Source organism: Pseudochaenichthys georgianus, unplaced genomic scaffold, assembly GCF_902827115.2.
Source record: "Pseudochaenichthys georgianus unplaced genomic scaffold, fPseGeo1.2 scaffold_514_arrow_ctg1, whole genome shotgun sequence".
NCBI classification, from domain to species: domain Eukaryota; kingdom Metazoa; phylum Chordata; class Actinopteri; order Perciformes; family Channichthyidae; genus Pseudochaenichthys; species Pseudochaenichthys georgianus.
Window position 1 is genome coordinate 133,529 of NW_027263075.1, and position 20,646 is coordinate 154,174.

Sequence of the window (20,646 nt, forward strand, 5' to 3'; positions counted from 1 at the left end):
GCCATTTAGAGTCACAGTCTTTAAGAAAATACATTTGTTACAAAGTAATTGACATTCTACCAGTTGTAAAGTGTTCAGACAACAAACTGTATCTAAAAGTATCTTGGTTGCAGAAAAAACTAAAATCAGTAAAGTCATCTGATTGTTTAAGAAACTCAATTCATTACAAATCAATGAATATTTTACCAAGTTATAAAGTTTTGCATCCAATAAAGTGTAACTATAAGTATCTTTGTAGGAGAAAAAACTAAAATCATTTAAGTTATTTCCAGAAAACTGGATTGTCTTAAAATCCCAAAGTGCCTTTAAGAGTCTTAAAGAAAATCTGTTCAGAAAAAGTACTTAACTTTCTACCAGTTGTAAAGTTGTCATAAAACTATCCAAAAGTAAGAGAAAGACAACGAGATAAAATAGCTAAATCTGCCAAGTGTCAGTAAAAAAGTGATAAAATCACAAACTTGCCTTTTCGAGTCACATTCTTAAATAACATCTATTTAGACAAAGTATTTCATTTTTTTTAGTTTAAACTTTTTGCATACATAAACGTGTATCTTACAGTTCCTTTGTGAGAGGATCTTCCTTATAGTTAATAACGTAATTAAACAATAAAAAAGACATGATCAAGGGGGCATTAAGATCTTAAAACTATTATTACCTTCTTCAAAGAGACTTCCTTGTAGTTAATAAAGTAATTAAAACATTAGTTCACAAGCCATACAACTTAAGAGAACATCCAGTTCACAAGTCATACCATTTCAAAAAGAACATCCTTGGTTAACAACAACTTCATAGAGGCTTTTAAAGTTGTGTGAAGTAATTAAACATTAAAAATACAAGATCAGGGGGTCATTCAGATCTTTTAAATTATTATTACCCCTCTTCATAAAAGAGACTTCCTTATAGTTAATAAAGTAATTACACATGAGTTCACAAGCCATACAACTTAAAAAAAGAACATCTTTAATGAACACAAATCATATTAAAAAACTAATCTAATTTAGAGAGGACTATAAAGGTTTTAGGTGACTTAGTGAGTGAACATTAATGGCTTTTTATTTAGTTTGAGCGTATTTCTTTTTAAAACTAACTCCACCCCCCCTATCTTTCTGGCATAGGATAACAGCTAAATCAGGGGGTGACAGGAGGGGGGAGAGAAAGGGGTGTGCGGGGGGAGACAGTCTCACACATCCAGACTCCATTGTTCATGGAGAGCCTCAGACGGAGGGTCTGAACCCGGCACAGATACTGCATCCGTTTCTTGACTGGCGCTCCCGACGGATGGCGGTACGTTGTCACAGGCGTCTCGCTGATTAAACCCATATCGATGCGTCTCTTGGCCATTTTTCTTTTTGGAAAGGTGACTTGATGAGTGGAAATGACTGGCTTCTTATTTAGTCTGCACGCATTTCTTTTTAAAACTAACTCCACCCCCACTATCTTCTGGCCTCATAGCCAAAGGAAGGGGGGTGTGACAGGAAGGGGGAGAGAAAGGGGAGAGAGGCAGGGGTGTGAGGGGACGGGGTACGAGACAGTCTCACGCACAACTTCAAAGAGACTGCCTTAATCAACACATGGATTAACATCCAAGGCTTATAACATGCCGGTGCCATATCACACCAGCACCGCATCAATCACATCACCAGGACCGCCTTTTTCCACCTCAAAGCAGTGCCCGCCTCCGCCATCACTCTCCTCCTCCTCCGCTGCTGAGACCCTGATTCATGCATTCATCACTTCACGACTCCACTACTGCAATAGCATCCTCTAGAGTCTACGGCATACCATCCAACCTCCTCAATAAACTCCAACATATCCAGAACTCTGCTGCCCGCCTCCTCTCCCACACCCGCTCCCGAGACCACATCACTCCGTCCTCCAGAACCTCCACTGGCTCCCCGTCCGTCAAAGAATCAACTTCAAAGTCCTCCTGATTACTCACAAAGCCCTCAACAATCAGCCCCCCCCCCCCCTACCTCACAGACCTGCTGCACCACCACACCCCCCCCCCTACCTCACAGACCTGCTGCACCACCACCCCCCCCCTCTACCTCACAGACCTGCTGCACCACCACACCCCCCCTACCTACCTCACAGACCTGCTGCACCACCACACCCCCCCTACCTCACAGACCTGCTGCACCACCACACCCCCCCCACCTACCTCACAGACCTGCTGCACCACCCCCCCCCCCTACCTCACAGACCTGCTGCACCACCACACCCCCCCTACCTACCTCACAGACCTGCTGCACCACCACACCCCCCCCTACCTCACAGACCTGCTGCACCACCACACCCCCCCCACCTACCTCACAGACCTGCTGCACCACCACCCCCCCCTACCTCACAGACCTGCTGCACCACCACACCCCCCCTACCTACCTCACAGACCTGCTGCACCACCACACCCCCCCCTACCTACCTCACAGACCTGCTGCACCACCACACCCCCCCCACCTACCTCACAGACCTGCTGCACCACCACACCCCCCCCACCTACCTCACAGACCTGCTGCACCACCACACCCCCCCTACCTACCTCACAGACCTGCTGCACCACCACACCCCCCCCACCTACCTCACAGACCTGCTGCACCACCACCCCCCCCCTACCTCACAGACCTGCTGCACCACCACCCCCCCCCCCTACCTCACAGACCTGCTGCACCACACACCCCCCCCTACCTCACAGACCTGCTGCACCACCACACCCCCCCCCTACCTCACAGACCTGCTGCACCACCACCCCCCCCCCCTACCTCACAGACCTGCTGCACCACCACGCCCCCCCCTACCTCACAGACCTGCTGCACCACCACACCCCCCCCTACCTCACAGACCTGCTGCACCACCACCCCCCCCTACCTCACAGACCTGCTGCACCACCACCCCCCCCTACCTCACAGACCTGCTGCACCCCCACACCCCCCCCTCTACCTCACAGACCTGCTGCACCACCACACCCCCCCCTACCTCACAGACCTGCTGCACCACCACACCCCCCCACCTACCTCACAGACCTGCTGCACCACCACACCCCCCCCCCTACCTCACAGACCTGCTGCACCACCACACCCCCCCCTACCTCACAGACCTGCTGCACCACCACACCCCCCCTACCTCACAGACCTGCTGCACCACCACCCCCCCCTACCTCACAGACCTGCTGCACCACCACGCCCCTTCCCGCTGCCTCCGCTCATCAGAAGCCAACCTCCTATCCATCATCTCCCGCATCAAGCTCCGGACCTCCGGACCTGAGGGGACAGAGCCTTCTCCGTCGCTGCCCCCTCCCTCTGGAACTCACTCCCCAACCCATCAGAGACTGCACTCACCACCTTCAAAACACTTACAAAAACTCACCTCTTCAATCTGGCTTTTAATGTGTGATTGTTTTTGTATTATTTGACTTGAACTATATATTTATTTGTTGTTCCTTTCTTTTCTTTTCACTATATCTGTAAAGCGTCTTTGAGCACCTGTAAAAGCGCTAATAAATTAAATCTATTATTATTATTATCAGCAGACTGATGAAAATGGAGTGAATCCTAAGGTCTGCTCTGGGCTCTGGGGTTATGATATTTAAATCAGCAGTATTTAAGAATAGGTTTCTGTGGTGGTGGAAGTTGAACTAAATACCACCATCCTATTCCAGTGTTTGCACTTTACCTGAGTATTTTAACTGTTATGCAATTGTATAATAGAAACTCACAACAGAGGAACATATTGTGCTTTTTACATCACGGCATTGTCTTTGATCTGAGAGATTCAGAAAACCATGAATCACCAGATCTGCTTGTTTCGAATGTGTTGTATCCTCTCTCTGAAGCTCAATGAACTTTAAAAGCCTCTTGGATCAGATGGTAATGCATCGGCACAAAGCTGAACAAAGACTGTTTTTAAAGTAATGAGCTAAAATGACCACAACCTCACAACATACAACAGTAAAATGCAACACACACATTCTTGGAGCCGAAATATACCAACATCATGTTTAAAATTGTAAAACACATTCAGGGAGTATTTCATTGAACCAATAAATGTTTTTTTTAATTTTTGCTTTAAAATGGTGAATTTCCCGTGGTATTTATAAAGTGACTTATTTCATCACGACAAGTCACTTGTAAGACGCTTTTATCCAAAGCGACTCACACACTCAACACTGAGGACCCTCCCCACAGGAGCACTTTGGGGTGAAGGGTCTCAGGGACACAACGACATGCTGACTGCAGCGGGGTTTGAACCTGTGACCCCCTGACCCCAACTTATAATTGACAGCTGCTGCTCTTGAACCACTTTTTATTTCACTCTGAAACTGCAGCGTCAGCAAAACAAGGACCTTCTATTAGAGGCAGAGAGAGGACAGAGGGCAATGTCAGCGCTCAGGAAGAGAGAGGGGTCCTCATTGTTCTGACTGACACTGTGTGTGTGTGTGTGTGTGTGTGTGTGTGTGTGTGTGTGTGTGTGTGTGTGTGTGTGTGTTGTGTGTGTGTGGGGGGGGGGGGGGGCGTGTGTGTGTGTGTGTGTGTGTGTGTGTGTGTGTGTGTGTGTGTGTGTGTGTGTGTGGTGTGTGTGTGGGGGGGGGTGTGTGTGTGTGTGCGTGCGTGGGTGTGTTGTGTGCGTGTGTGTGTGTGTGTGGTGTGTGTTGGGGGGGTGTGGTTGTGTTGTTGTGTGTGTGTGTGTGTGTGTGTGGGGGGTGTGTGTGTGTGTGTGTGTGTGTGCGTGTGTGGGTGTGGGGGGGGTGTGGGTGTGTGTGTGTGTTGTGTGTGTGTGTGTTGTGGGTGTGTGTGGTGTGTGTGGGTGTGGGTGTGTGTGTGTGTGTGTGTGTGTGTGTGTGGGTGTGTGTGTGTGTGTGTTGTGTGTGTGTGTGTGTGTGTGTGTGTGTGTGTGTGTGTGTGTGTGTGTGTGTGTGTGTGTAGGGGGCAGAGACCAGGAAGCGGTCTCCCACTCTCAGCAGTCAGTTTAAGAGATCTCTGGAGCTGCTGATGAGGACTCTGAGCGTCTGTCAGCCTTTCTTCGTTCGCTGCATCAAACCCAACGAGTACAAGAAGCCCATGGTGAGTATCTGTGGATGGAACTAACATGCAAGAGAATATGACGGAACAGATTTTAAGGGTTTTAGTTTGCTGTATTATAATTAAAATCGTTGTTTGATTGTGATGTGGTAGAGAATGTTAACACATTAGGAACCATAAGAACGTAATGTACTGTGATGATGATGATGATGATGATGATGATGATGATGATGATGATGATGATGATGATGATGATGATGATGATGATGATGATGATGATGATGACTCCTACAGAGTCACAATCCAGCCGCGATGAAGAGGTCAGGTATTTAAGTAATCAATTCAAGTCACACAACTAACAGTGACACAATTCAGATGGAAAACATGTTAAACTCTATGATGTCTGTGTGTGGGTGTGTGTGTGTGTGTGTGTGTGTGTGTGTGTGTGTGTGTGTGTGTGTGTGTGTGTGTGTGTGTGTGTGTGTGTGTGTGTGTGTGTGTGTGTGTGTGTGTGTGTGTAGTTGTTTGACAGGGAGCTGTGTGTGCGTCAGCTGAGGTACTCTGGTATGATGGAGACCATTCGTATCCGCCGTGCAGGATATCCCATACGCTACACCTTCGTGGAGTTTGTCGACCGTTACCGGGTGCTCATGCCCGGAGTCAAACCAGCCTACAAACAGGTAGACTACTACAGGGGTGTGTGTGTGTGTGTGTGTGTGTGTGTGTGTGTGTGTGTGTGTGTGTGTGTGTGTGTGTGTGTGTGTGTGTGTGTTAATTAATCTGCTGAAGGCTTGTCATGTAATTGTTCAAGGTACTTTCACTCCACAACCCATTGTTCTGAAAGTGGCTCATCTCATAGAGCAGCACACAGGATGCGTTCACATCAGCAGAGGTTCTGTTGAATGGAGGGAGCACTAACACGTGTTCACTTCCGTTCTATGTGAGCTAACAGGGGTGAAGAAACCTCCAATTCACATCAGCCTTAGCAGGCGACGGTCACTGGATGGCTTGTCACCGTGGTGACTGAACCAACACCAACTCCTCCAGGGACTGTTGGATGTGGAGTTGTTTTCAGCACGACATGTTAGATACATGTGTGCAGCGGATGAGGAAACACATTCGAAGTGTGACTGCAGAAACCCAACGTGTCATATCTCACGCTGCCAACACTGAGTGCTGTCACAGATGATGAGCTCCAAAGGACTGAAGCCATCTGTAAGCAGCGTGGTCTTATATTCAGGTCAACACGGACGCACCAATTAGAATCCAGAATTATTCAATCGGTTTGAAAAACTGGGGCCAAATCAGCCAGAAGAAGGAGAGAGAGAGATGGTGTGTGTGTGTGTGTGTGTGTGTGTGTGTGTGTGTGTGTGTGTGTGTGTGTGTGTGTGTGTGTGTGTGTGTGTGAGAGTGTTTGTGTGTGTCTCCTAATACAGTGTTATGGAAAGTCTGGAACACATCAGATTACACCCCATGTGTGACACTGCGTTGGGTCAACATGCTTTTTTCCTACAATCCCAACAGCACTCTGTTTTCCTTGGACCCCAACATGTTTCCTGCTGCTGCTGTGTGTGTGTGTGTGTGTGTGTGTGTGTGTGTGTGTGTGTGTGCGTGCGTGCGTGCGTGCGTGCGTGCGTGTGTGTGTGTGTGTGTTTATAAAAAATCGAATTCAGTTAATAAGTCAAAATTATTTTTTATTATCATTATTATTTCTCTTTTAGAGATACACTTGCCCTCTGATTATTATAAGGTTTTGGGTCCTCTGATTTGCCTTTAAATGGGGGAAACATGTGTATTCCTTTTTGTATCATTATTTGAGGTTAACAGTGCATATCTTCAATGCTTGATTAATATTGTGCTTTAGTGAGTAATGTTAGCATGCTGGCGTTTGCCTTCAGCTCTCAGCCTCACACAGCTTGTAGCTGAGCAGGGGGTGTTCAGCGTGTCCAACCTGTCCTCTGTGTGGGCCCTCAGGAGGACCTGCGGGGGACGTGTCAGAGGATCGCAGAGGCTGTGCTGGGCAGAGATGATGACTGGCAGATGGGAAAGACCAAGATCTTCCTCAAGGTACTGCTGCAGTGGCTCTACTCATCACAGTCATATGATGAACAACACCTGTTTGATTATCTTTTATAGATATCTTCTATTAATCTTTTTAATCAGTTGTTTGACAACAATTCTGCTTTTTAGACTTCACATGAAAATACAGATTGCATCATATTTTAGTGGAAGGTACAAGAAAATCCAAACTGACCTTAAACTAAAAAGGAAAATATGCAAGTATGGTCATCAACACAGTTGTATATGTTCGTCAACCTTCATCCGTCCTTCATCTGATCTTCATGAGATGAAGTTCAGTTTATAGATGTTGGATCTCTGAGTTCAAATTAAGATGAACGTCATACTGGTAATTTCACTCCAGTGGGGTCTCTTCTTACACTTGTCATATTCTCTCACTCCTGTTACCGGAATTGCAATCAACTTTCCAATAAAGTTGAAAATACCATTAATAACCTTTTAGGATAAAATGATATATCCAATGAAAGTAGCAAATAAGAAGAGGATTCAACAAGGTCAGCAACAATACTCATGCTGGCTGTGGCATTTAAACCACGCTCAGGGTGTAATGGGGGCTTGATGTGTGCCAAGAGAATATTCCTCACTACTTTACACCAGCAGAGTGACACGATGCAGCATGAATCCTTGGATATCTGTTGTGAGTTTTGGTAGACCATAGACGTCTTTCCATCTGAAACTCCCCCTGTTCGGTTATCCTGTTCCCCCTGTACCCTCAGTCTGCATCCATAGTGTGAAACCAAGTGATCTGTACCCTCAGTCTGCATCCATAGTGTGAAACCAAGTGATCTGTACCCTCAGTCTGCATCCATAGTGTGAAACCAAGTGACCTGTACCCTCAGTCTGCATCCATAGTGTGAAACCAAGTGACCTGTACCCTCAGTCTGCATCCATAGTGTGAAACCAAGTGACCTGTACCCTCAGTCTGCATCCATAGTGTGAAACCAAGTGACCTGTACCCTCAGTCTGCATCCATAGTGTGAAACCAAGTGATCTGTACCCTCAGTCTGCATCCATAGTGTGAAACCAAGTGACCTGTACCCTCAGTCTGCATCCATAGTGTGAAACCAAGTGACCTGTACCCTCAGTCTGCATCCATAGTGTGAAACCAAGTGACCTGTACCCTCAGTCTGCATCCATAGTGTGAAACCAAGTGACCTGTACCCTCAGTCTGCATCCATAGTGTGAAACCAAGTGACCTGTACCCTCAGTCTGCATCCATAGTGTGAAACCAAGTGACCTGTACCCTCAGTCTGCATCCATAGTGTGAAACCAAGTGATCTGTACCCTCAGTCTGCATCCATAGTGTGAAACCAAGTGATCTGTACCCTCAGTCTGCATCCATAGTGTGAAACCAAGTGATCTGTACCCTCAGTCTGCATCCATAGTGTGAAACCAAGGGATCTGTACCCTCAGTCTGCATCCATAGTGTGAAACCAAGTGACCTGTACCCTCAGTCTGCATCCATAGTGTGAAACCAAGTGATCTGTACCCTCAGTCTGCATCCATAGTGTGAAACCAAGTGACCTGTACCCTCAGTCTGCATCCATAGTGTGAAACCAAGTGACCTGTACCCTCAGTCTGCATCCATAGTGTGAAACCAAGTGATCTGTACCCTCAGTCTGCATCCATAGTGTGAAACCAAGGGATCTGTACCCTCAGTCTGCTCCTCTGCTGGGAATAAAGTGAGGCTCTGCTGTCAGAGTTCCCACTTCACATGCCTGCTGACGGAAGCACTGTTTCTGTGTGTGTGTGTGTGTGTGTGTGTGTGTGTGTGTGTGTGTGTGTGTGTGTGTGCGTGTGTGTGTGTGTGTGTGTGTGTGTGTGCGTGTGTGTGTGTGTGTGTGTGTGTGTGTGTGTGCGTGTGTGTGCGTGTGTGTGTGTGTGTGTGTGTGTGTGTGTGTGTGTCTGTGTGTGTGTTTCTGTGTGTGTGTAGTTCACTAACAATACTCCTTAGTTAATGCAAGACAGAAGAGGTTGAGAAAATAACTGTGTTTCTAAATTGGGTGTAGTGGGTTCACACCATAGACTGTATATATAAAGGTTCACACCCAGTCAGGACAGATGTAGTCCTGAGGCTTAAAGTCATTGCCAGGGCATTACTGGTTGCTGGTTGCCGTGAACACACAACACACTGTCACTTTTCCCCAGGGGTTAAATAAAAACATCAGCTGATGATGGTTTAGGCTCAGCAGTTTGTTTTCACAGTGTGTCTCCTGCATTCACATTTTAACAGAGATTTCCAGTATGACAATGCAGCACAGCTTCCCCTGGAGAAAACAATGCGAGAGAGTTTCAGATATTTACAGTTTTTATAAAAGTTATAATTACACTTGTGTAATTTATACAATAACAAGGAACATTGTTGAACAGGGCGAACCTAGGCAAACAAGTTATTGGAGACATTACAGCCCCAGTTTGAGTTGATAAGTCATGTGTATTTTCACACAAACCCATTAGATTTCTGGCTATCTCTACCAGGTCTTACTGCTTGGCTGGACAGGAAGCAGAACAGGAAGTTGAAAGTGCAGGGGGTGAAGGCAGGGCAGTGCCCACACTTCCTCTTACAGGACGGATGGACAGATCACAGGACGAAGAGATAGAAGCAGTTTGTTCTTTTCGGCGTCCTGTTAGCAAACTGGAAAGCTGTCACATTAAAGCATGTTCAGCATGTCCTGACTTCAGAATCACAATTCACTTCCATCACATATTCACAGACTCTGTCCAGACTGAAATGTTGGCAGCTATTAGAAGGGCTATCATTTATGTAAAGGAATGCACCTTGATATTGGGGGTAAAACAAGTATAATCTGATACATCCCTTTATAGCAGGCATGGGCAAAACTATGGCCCACGGGTCATATACGGCCCGTTGGGCTTTTTAATCCGGCCTGCCGAATATTGGTACAAAATTGTCCAAATTATAGTAAAGACCGCATACATTTTGCCTTTTTCCTGCAATACCCGGCATTTCAGTTGATCCCACTAGATGGCGCACTCTAGACACAATTGACCTTTGCTGGAGTCTGGCCCCACTCGGCAACCCGGCAAGATCTAAGAACCAAATACGTCACGCTTACATTGGAGGGGGTCGAGATCAGCGCCATATAGATAGAAGAGTTACGACACCGGAAGTCCAAAAACGGTTATCGTCACGTGGTTCATGGAGACGAGGATCGTTCCCTGGAAGTCCATGGCGGGCAATGTGAATGCATTGATAACAGGAGATAGAACTACGATTTTTGTTAATTATTAGTGAATAAAGGTTTTGATTTGCAATATGTATACAACAAATTGATATGTGTATGTATTTACATCAATATGTTTTAAAAAATAAAATCGAATTTGCTAATATTAAGTGATAATATTAGGATTAGTGTGAACAACTAGTTTACATGTTACTAACAGTGCCTTGGTTAAAGATCCTGTTGCTGTTTATTTATAGCTTTGAATTCTTTCAAACCAATATTATCTTCTTAAACTTGTATGGTAGTCAGGAGCAGCGGCGTAGCTGTGGGTGGGCCCGGGTGGGCCTGGGCCCACCCACATGCACGTCTGGCCCACCCACAGCCAATCAGCGCTTCATAGCGCAGAGCCGGGAAGCCCAGAAGGAAGTGCCACAAACTGCAGTTCATCTAGTGGCCGACAGGGGATGGATGCAAAAAGGAGCAATTCCCATAGACCCCCATGTTAAAATGCCCAACTTTACAGCATCTAGCCTGGATCCAATAACACTTATTCTGGATATAGTTAGATTCCACCTTCATGACAATGGAATAGGGAGTGCATTTTTTTACCGTGAGTTTTTATAGTAAGTAAAGTAACTTTTGCCGTGAGTGAATGAAAGTATTATTTCTTCTTGAGGTCTGCAGTTTAGCGTGTACACATTTGCTGAATATGAAAACACTCAGTGTGTGCCCACTGTGCGACTGTCAAGGATAAACAACCTGTGCCCCCGATATATGTTGTATGTATTATTGCTACACAAACATTACATTGCAGTTTAAGTGTCGCCAACTCCGTTTAAGAGATCTATCCCCCGTCTGTGTGAGAGGGGGCGGGGCAGTTTACACACACGCAGCTGCTACATGCAGCAACACACACACGGAGGAGATGGCGGAGAGAACGCGCTCCGAGCTGTGGTTAAACTATAGCCGTGTCGATGGGGACAATACTCGTTACCAAAAGTGCAATAAGAGTTTAGCATGTAAGGGCGGTAACACGAGCAATGTGTCTAAACATTTAGCAAAAGTGCTCCACATCCAGACGGAGGAATGCACCGGGTTCCACTGTCTTTCTAGCAGCTCTGTAGCTCCATCCACGAGTAACGTTTCCACGTCAGGTGTTCTGTATGCTAGCAGCAACACACCGAGTTAACTACATTATACAAACATGGGTTATGATTAGAGGTAACTGAGTTATTTAGTTTGTTAAAGTTTCAGCTATTCTGTTTACAGTTCTGTCATCACATTATTTAATACGATTTGTTAAAACATTTTTGTTTCTTTTGATGTGAAATATTATGTATTTAATTTAAATAAAAAGCAATGTTAGTTTTGTTCAGAATTTGTTTAGTTAGTTTACCTTATTTTTTTCTCCAAAATAACCGATAAAAGTAATGTTAAAGGACCGGATCGATAAGACATAGACATACTTTATTGTCATTTCAACGAGACGCAGAGTGTACTATTACAACGACATGTCGTTGTACTGGCTTACAGGAACAGGACAATATAACAACTTGCTAAAATTGTACATATAAATAAATAATAGTGACGTGGTGCTGATAAAATTAAAGATAAAGTGTGCATTTAAAATATAAAGACTTACTATACATATAAATAAAATAGACATACTATATAACAAATATGTGCTCTTTACACAGCGCAATGTAATCTTTATGTTACTGGTCTGCTTGCTGTTCAGCAGTCTGATGGCTTGGGGGAAAAGGTATTGCAGAATCTGCTGTTCTGCTCTTAATGCTGCGGAGCCTCTTGCCGGAGGGCAGCAGGGAGAACAGAGCATGGTGAGGACGAGTGGGGGCTTTAAAACGTTCTGGGCTTTTGTCAGGCAGCGTTTCTGAGCGGTGTCTCTGATGGGAGGGAGAGAAACTCAGATGATCTTCTCTGCTGTCCTGACCACTCTCTGCAGAGACTTCCAGTCTTTGGCGTTGCAGTCTCTCGACCAGATGGAGATGGTCAGCACGCTCTCTATGGTTCCTCTGTAGAACGTGGTGAGGATGGGAGGGGGGAGCTGTGCAGGAAGTGTAGGCGCTGCTGTGCCTTCTTAAATAGTGATGTAGTGTGAGTGGACCAGGTCAGACTGCTCGTGATATGCACCCCAGGAACTTGGTGCTGGCTGTAGTCTTCACTGCTGTGCCGTTGATGTGGAGAGGTGGGTGACGGTGCTTTTTGTTCCTGAAGTCGACAATGATCTCTTTTGTTTTATCGACATTCAGGATCAGGTTGTTGGTGTTACACCAGTCTGTCAGATGTTTCACCTCCTCCCTGTAGGCCTGTTCCTTGTTGTCCCTGATGAGTCCCACCACTGCTGTATCGTCCGCGTACTTTATGATGTGGTTGGTACCGAACCTGGAGCATAAGCATAAGCGCTATCTATTAAAGTAGTAGTACCGTTAAAGCCTTAACGATACCCATCCCTATGTGGATGTCAGTTCTACACACATTCTGAGGCCGCCGTGCCTATGTTTTTTGTTTTCACTGCTAATTTATGCTTATGTTCTATTAGTGCATTAAAAAATCATTAATGAAGTTTCAGCTCAGACCCCACGCTTAATATGTCTCCCCCTGGCCCACCTACATTTCTCCAGGCCCACCCACACAATAATTCCTGACTACGCCACTGGTCAGGAGCATCACTTTCTAATGTTTATTGATACATTTAGAGGGAGGGGATCTAAAGTAATGCTTTAAAATTCAGATTGGATTCATTTCTACCATTTTCTTGAATTCATGGTAGTTTCAGTAATCCCCTGGTAATTGAGGACGCAAGTTATCTAAATGACTAATGTCATCGTTATGGCTTTCAGAAAGGACAGGAGACCGACAGGTGACTATCAAAGGACGAGCAGCAGCAGCAGGACTAGCAGCATATGATGATAATGATGATGTTAAATGTGTTGTTTCAGGAACATCCATTGCAAATACATGGAATTCAATAAACATTGAAAAGCATATCATGCAGTTTGTCGGTGCCTTTTCCTCCGTGTTGTCCTGGTTTACCTATGTTGCAAATGTATTATCTTTTCAATTTACACACGGCATCTATTGCACGTCTGTCCGTCCTGGGAGAGGGATCCCTCCTCTGTGGCTCTCCCTGAGGTTTCTCCCATTTTTCCCTTTAAACTGGGTTTTCTTTGGAAGTTTTTCCTTGTACGATGTGAGGGTCTAAGGACAGAGGGTCTAAGGACAGAGGGTGTCGTATTGTCATACTGATATTCTGTACACACTGTGAAGTCCACTGAGACAAATGTAACATTTGTGATATTGGGCTATATAAATAAACATTGATTGATTGATTGATTGATGGTTTGCTGTGCTGCCTCCTAGTCGCCACCATGGTTTGCTGTGCTGCCTGGGGATGCTCAAATCGCTCAGAGAAAGGAGTACGAATGTACGTCTTCCCCACTGACACAGAGCGGAGGAAAAAATGGCTGGCTCAAGTCAGTAGGAGCAATTTCACGACCAACAGCAACAACATATGTGATGTAATTATATACAAACACTGCATTTGCACTTTTTCACAAAACGAAAACCACACCATTGGGAAAGCTTCATGTTTTGTTTAATACAAAAAAACAGGGAAAGGCTTGAAAAACACAGAGTTGAGACTCAGGGTGCAGGGTGAGGGTCTCAGTGCAGGTATTCAGGCTCCATTGAACCCCCCTCTGGTTCTTGTGCTGAAAGAGGGAGTAACAGACAGGAGAAAGGGTTATACACACAGCACACCTATTGGATGGGAAATGCCTTGGGGAGATAACGTGTTTACTTATATAAAACAATAGTATTAAACGTACCTTGTGTTTTCACTCTCACTTAAGTCTCTCTCCCTTTGCCATCAATCCAGAATCAGCTGGGCTGCAACATTATACAGACAGGTAATAATCAACAGAATCACAAGGACACAATATGGCTCTGCTAAAAACACTCACTCTTACACGCACCAAAGTTATATTTATCTAATATTTAACTCCCTCCACCCCCGCATACAATCCCGTTTAGAAGCCCCTCTTCTCTAATTCAACATGTTGGACGAAATGACATTAAGAGAACGGAATTTACAATTAAAAGGCTGTTCAACGTGTGTTGCTAACTTGCTTCGGTATGCTAGCTTAATCTGTTATCTGTAAACGTTCCCTAAATCTACTAATTTAGGGATAATCCACTGACATCCTTTAATACACATGTTCATTTAGAATCAGATGTACTGATAATATCCGCAATATAAATCTTTAAACTTCTTCTTACCTTTAAAAGTCCGTCACGAACGGTGTATTATGCTGCAACTCCACAGCTCTGCCAGCCTTGGCGCTAACTTCCGGGGAACGATTGAGAGGCTCCACGATCCGCCATTGCTGTAAAAAAGTGGTCCATTGGAGTGAACGGAGATGTCGTAACTCTTCTATTAAATAGCTCTGGTCGAGATTAACCTGAGCAATAACAGTTCATGGCGAATACAGCAAATACAGGTTGCAACAAGCACTAGCGCTGAGCAAAGTGACTAGAATGTACGGAGCCCCCAGGTGACATGGAGAAGAAGAAACAAATGTATTTGAAAAAAATAAATAAATAAAATGTTTTGCGAGATCTCGCAAAACCCCTTTGCGAGATCTCGTAGTTCGGCTGCTACGGCAACACATAAACCACAGCAATGGAGCGGTTCATCGATTTTACTTTGAGCTTGGCCTTAAATATAAAGATATAACATCAGTGCTTGGCAATAGGCACGGGTTTCACACATATATATATATATACACATATATGTAAAGGGTTTCACATACGTGAAGACACCTCAAGAGAAGGGAGGCGTGTGGTGAAGTGGGTTGAGTGTCGGTGTTCGGATCAGATTTGAATTTCGCGGATCAATAACTCATGAACATAACGTTGTAAAAATACAAACAACATGACTTTACAATCATAGCAAGGTAGACAACTAGCTACAGAGTCGTTTTTATCAGAACAGTTCGATACGCGCCGTCATCCGAGCTAAACATCAAGAATTGGTCACAATCTGCAGCTGGAGGAGGGAGAGGAGTGCTTAGGGGCCGTCTACAAACTGCAACGGGATTTTGCGAGATCTATCTCGCAAAGGGTTATTTATTTTTTTGTTCAAATAAAAAAAAATGTCTTCTCCATGTCCCCTAGGGGGCTCCGTAAGAACGCGACCACACAATTGTAAAAAAACACTTATATAAAGTCAGGCAACACTAACCATGATCAGTGTGATTCTGTTTATTTGACCTTACTTTAATGACCATCCGTTCACTGTTATTGAGCATTGTGAAGAGGCAGACGTTTTCCTTTTGTTTTGTATTATTGCAGCTATCGGATGGAATCAATACATGGGCTACATGTGGCCATCACAAGTAAAATCATGACGAAAACTACGCCGGTAAAATATGCGTGTAGAAAACGGCTTAGCCTATACCACAATATGATAACAAGTAGTCAAGATAGTCTGATTAGCTTCACCTGTAGAATGCCAGAGAAACTTTAATAACAGCGTTGTTGTCACGATATTCATGTTATGTCACGTTTTTATGTCTAGGTTTGGGTGTCTTGCAGTTCTCCCTGTCATGTTTTCCTCCTGGTTTATTGTCTGGTCCTTTTCCCTGTGTGTTTCCTCCTGTCGTTAGTTTCCCTGGTGTGTCTCGTTGTCTGATTGTGTTCACCTGTGGCCCTTGTGTTTCTCCTCCCCTGCCCGACTGTTTCTCGTCTTGTGATTACCCCTCCCTGTATTTAGTCTCTTCCTGTGTTCAGTCTTGGTTCGTCTTTTGTTTGTGACCTAGTTCACCGTGGAGTGTTTTGTGTTTCCATGTGATATGTTCGATAAGAGCCCTTAAATAAAGGTATTATCAGTGTTATCTGCGTTTGGGTCCTACCTGCTTCACTCCTCGTATCAGTTGTGATGCCAAACAGCGTCCATTCAGACTGAAACACATTCTCTGATGGGGATGGGGGATATTTATCAGCTGCTTGTGTGACAGTCGGACAGTGAAGAAGACTTTACAGCGGCCGCTGCCGTGAGTTAACGGTAGACTAAACTCCGGTGGACGAGCAGCACTGCAGCGGGCGGTAATGCTGCTGAACCACATTAATAAACAATGCACCACGGCACTTTGGAGAAAGGTATAAGGTTGGAGAAGTAGTTATTTAATTTAATCCGGCTTCGTATGATTAAAAACTACCCGACGCAGTCCTCGATTGATGTTGTTGTGAGCGGTGTTGCGGAGAAAATCAGCGACGTAAAACGCCGCGTGGGTCATAAGAAGGCACGTAAACGGTTACGTCATGACGCAAACGATGACGCAATGACACAATAGTTCACCTTTGAACCTAATTCACCTTTGAACCTGCATCTGTAACGATGAGTGGACCAAAGAAAAGTCGGCGATGTTAATGAGGAGTGGACAGCTACATATTGTGCGATATAAGGCTGGATGTCTTATTTGCCAAGAAACCGTTGCAGTTTTCAAAGAATACAATATCAGCCGCCACTTTCCCACCATCTGCTACTGGCCCGGCCCGGCTGTCAAATAGTGGCCCCCGAACCAAAACCTTTGCCCACCCCTGCTTTATAGCCTACATTGAGTTTTGAGTTACACCCAGTATTTAACACAAATTATAATGTATTTGTTATTCTCTAAACGTTTGCACAAAGTTGCACATTAAATTACATTTTGAATATTTGGGTATTGGTGACAAATCACAGTTTTGTGTGTTTAAAATAAACAAACGTGTGACAGCGCGTATCTCCAATACTTTAAAGGTTTCCAGAGGGTAATCCCCCATGGCGCTGAATTAAACAAATACATGGTGTTTGATAATGGATGATCATGCCTGTACAGTTTTCTGTTCAATAAGTCCATCCAGAAACAACTCGAAACATGTTGTGTTTGTGACGACCTCAACGTAAGGACCCAGAGCAGCAGAGGGTTTCTCTTTATTAGCTCTCTCTCTGTGTATAGGATCACCACGACATGCTGCTGGAGATCGAGAGAGACAAAGCCATCACAGACAAGGTCATACTCATCCAGAAGGTGGTTCGAGGATTCAAGGACAGGTAGGTCTTCAGAACCAGTCCTTCCATGAAACTGGAAAGTGACCCATCCAGATGTGTCACTCTCCAAAACCACTGATCAGCTTTTGATTCTTAGTTGGTGATAAACTGTAACTTCCTGTCATCAGATCTAACTTCCTGAAGATGAAGAAGTCAGCTGTGTTGATCCAGAAGACATGGAGAGGGTATCAGTGCAGGAAGAACTATGGAGCTGTGAGAGCCTCTCTGTTATTGCACACACAACCAGTCACATATTACAGAAGTGTAAACAGAAGTAGAGTTGAGCAGTCAGGTCATTACATCATGATCCATCTTTCTTCTTCTCTTGTTCTGTCTCTGCAGATGCGAGCAGGCTTCTCCCGCCTCCAGGCTCTGGTTCGTTCCAGGAAGTTGTGTGCGTCGTATCACGTGGCCCGCCAGCGAATCACAGGCTTCCAGGGGCGCTGTCGTGGCTTCTTGGTGCGCCGTGCGTTCAGGCACCGGCTGTGGGCCGTCATCACCATCCAGGCCCACACCAGAGGCATGATCGCACGCCGGCTCTACAGGAGGCTGCAGGGAGAGGTGAGCACACATGCACATAGGACTGGAAATAAGTACATGTACCCAAGTGCTGCACTAATGAACCATTTCAAAGTGCTGCAGTGTCTTTGAAACACCTGCTCCACACAGAACCCAGCCGTCTGCTGGACCAACCCACTCACAGCCGCTTGAGAACATGCCCATGACTGAACCCTGAACATTTGATCTTGTTGTTTATAATCTACAGTAGCTAAGAGTTATGTGAAGCTTTAGTGAGATTATAAATCAGTCCTTTATTACTCATTTGTGCAATTCTTCAAGGTAAACAAGGTTAACTCATTTCCTACCGTTTACTTATATTTGTCTCTAATCAGGGGTTTTCTTTTGTCTTTGCGTTCAAGCGATGACTTGAAGCTATTGTTCTCATCGTCCCTCCACCTGACCCCCCCCCCCCCCACTCCTGGCTGGATTCGCTTCAGTTTCATCCCCCAGTCAACAGAACGAGCAGCTTGAGTCGCTGTTGGTGGTTGATAGTCGTTCTTTCAAACAGTGTTCTGTCCCTTCGCCCTTCAGTACCGCAGGCGCCTGGAGGCAGAGAAGATGCGTCTGGCGGAAGAGACCAAACTGAGGAACCAGATGTCTGCGAAGAGAGCGAAGGCCGAAGCTGAGCGCAAACACCAGGTGGGAGTTCAACCCGGGCCGCTCTGGTTTAAACAACACTTCTGTTTATTTCTCGTGTGAGAACAAGCCTTTTGTTTGGTCGTGCAGGGTATGTTTCTCTTAGAAACCAGGTCACCAAACAGTGGGATCAGACATGGCTATTTGAATTGATGTCTTATCTTCTATCATCGGTCGTATGACTTCACCAGGAGCGCCTGGCCCAGCTGGCCACAGAGGACGCAGAGCGGGAGAAGAAGGAGAAGCAGGAGGCTCGCAGGAAGAAGGAGATGGTGGAGCAGATGGAGAAGGCCCGCCTGGAGCCCGTCAACGACTCCGACATGGTGGACAAAATGTTCGGCTTCCTGGGGACCACCGCCTCTTTCCCGGGACAGGAGGGACAAGCCCCCGCCGGCTTCGAGGTGAACAGACACGCTTTCCTCTCCCTCTGCAAAATGAGAACAGCTGTTCTCCCTTAGATCTTAGATTCTATCAATTGCATTGTAATTTTGCTGACAGTGACATTTATTGAAATTAATACAATTATGGTTACTCTTTGTTATTATTGATCTGCTAAGGATTAACCTTATTGTTTTCTTTGCATCTAATGTCTTCAAAATCTAATACAAACATTTATTCAAATGACCAGCATGCATTTCCTATTTTGCTCTTTTCCTAGTTTCCAAGTCTTTAAACTGTGTTTCAAGGATTTTAAATGTCTTTTGCCTTAATATTTAGTTTTAATTTGTTCTATTTTATTATAATTATATAATATATATATATATATATATATATAATAGTTCTGTATTGTTGCTTGGTATGGTGAGGTATGCATTTGTATACTTGATGATACGTTGAGACACAGAGGGGTTATGTACGCATGTTGTCTGAGGAGGAGGAAGGACAAGACATGTCCTGTATCTGGAAGCGGGGACACGTACGTCCAGTATCGCTTTGGAGTCTAACCGTTGAATTATTAGGTGCCCTGTACTCATAATGATCTTGAGCTTGTCAGATGAATGCTTCATCACGAGGGAGAGTCTTATTTGAAATAATGTTAAGCACCAAAGACTCGGTCTGGATGTGTCTCTGCAGGACCTGGAGCGGACGCATCAGGAGCTGCAGGAGGAGGACCTGGACGAGGCTCTTCCTCTGCCCGAGGACGATGAAGAGGAGGATTTATCGGAGTACAAGTTCGCCAAGTTTGCCGCCACCTACTTCCAAGGCACAACCACACACACATACGTTCGACGGCCGCTCAAACAGCCTCTGCTGTTCCACGACGACGAGGGAGACCAGCTGGTAGGTGACCTTTGACCTCTGACCCGCCTGCAGTTTGATACGAGAACCAAACCAAAACAACATTGAAAGGAGTAATTGGTTCAGCTTTGTAAAGATGCATTTGTATAGCTGATATAAGAAGATTTTAAATAGTTATTTAGCTTTTAGTAGGGGAACTATTTCGACACATAAATGAACCCATTGCTTTACATTTCTCGCTGTCCAGTAAGATGGGGAAACATTGTAATACATCTGGAAAGTTACTAAAGCTGTCAAATGAGACACAAGAAGTGCAGTTTAAAGGACACTATTTGGATGTACTAGAGTAGAAGTATACAGTTACATAAAAGGGAAATACTAAAATAATGTACCTCAAATGTGTACTTGTGTAAAAGAAAGTACTATTTCATTGCACCACTAAGGTAACAATACAATTTGAAGTCAGTGATTCTTTAAATATGTGTATTCTCTCCACCAATAGCAAAGATGCAACTAGCACAACATTCATATTTCATGTGATCAACTGATAAATAAATATATGTGTTCCATGTCCCGGCCAGGCGGCTCTGGCGGTGTGGATCACGGTGCTGAGGTTCATGGGAGATCTGCCGGAGCCAAAGTACCACACAGCCATCAGCGATGGAAGTGAGAAGATCCCGGTCATGACCAAGATCTACGAGACGCTGGGAAAGAAGACGTACAAGAGAGAGCTGCAGGCGCTGCAGGGGGAGGGGGAGGTGAGGCAGGGAGGTGGGAGGGGCTTACAAGGGTCGAGTTATAAACTGAGGTCTTTAAAACT

At 45.1% G+C, this 20,646-nt stretch overlaps 1 protein-coding gene across 1 annotated transcript in view; it reads left to right on the plus strand.

The window, feature by feature from the left end:
* The window catches only part of LOC117442973 (unconventional myosin-VIIa-like), a 90,981-nt gene that overhangs the window by 31,767 nt on the left and 38,568 nt on the right, over positions 1 to 20,646 (plus strand). Inside the window, exons 16-25 of the mRNA XM_034078934.1 lie at positions 4,920 to 5,057; positions 5,537 to 5,695; positions 6,990 to 7,082; positions 17,299 to 17,393; positions 17,519 to 17,603; positions 17,733 to 17,951; positions 18,483 to 18,590; positions 18,779 to 18,988; positions 19,662 to 19,868; positions 20,408 to 20,584. Coding sequence (XP_033934825.1) covers positions 4,920 to 5,057; positions 5,537 to 5,695; positions 6,990 to 7,082; positions 17,299 to 17,393; positions 17,519 to 17,603; positions 17,733 to 17,951; positions 18,483 to 18,590; positions 18,779 to 18,988; positions 19,662 to 19,868; positions 20,408 to 20,584 — 1,491 coding nt within the window. The remainder of the gene's footprint in view (positions 1 to 4,919; positions 5,058 to 5,536; positions 5,696 to 6,989; positions 7,083 to 17,298; positions 17,394 to 17,518; positions 17,604 to 17,732; positions 17,952 to 18,482; positions 18,591 to 18,778; positions 18,989 to 19,661; positions 19,869 to 20,407; positions 20,585 to 20,646) is intronic.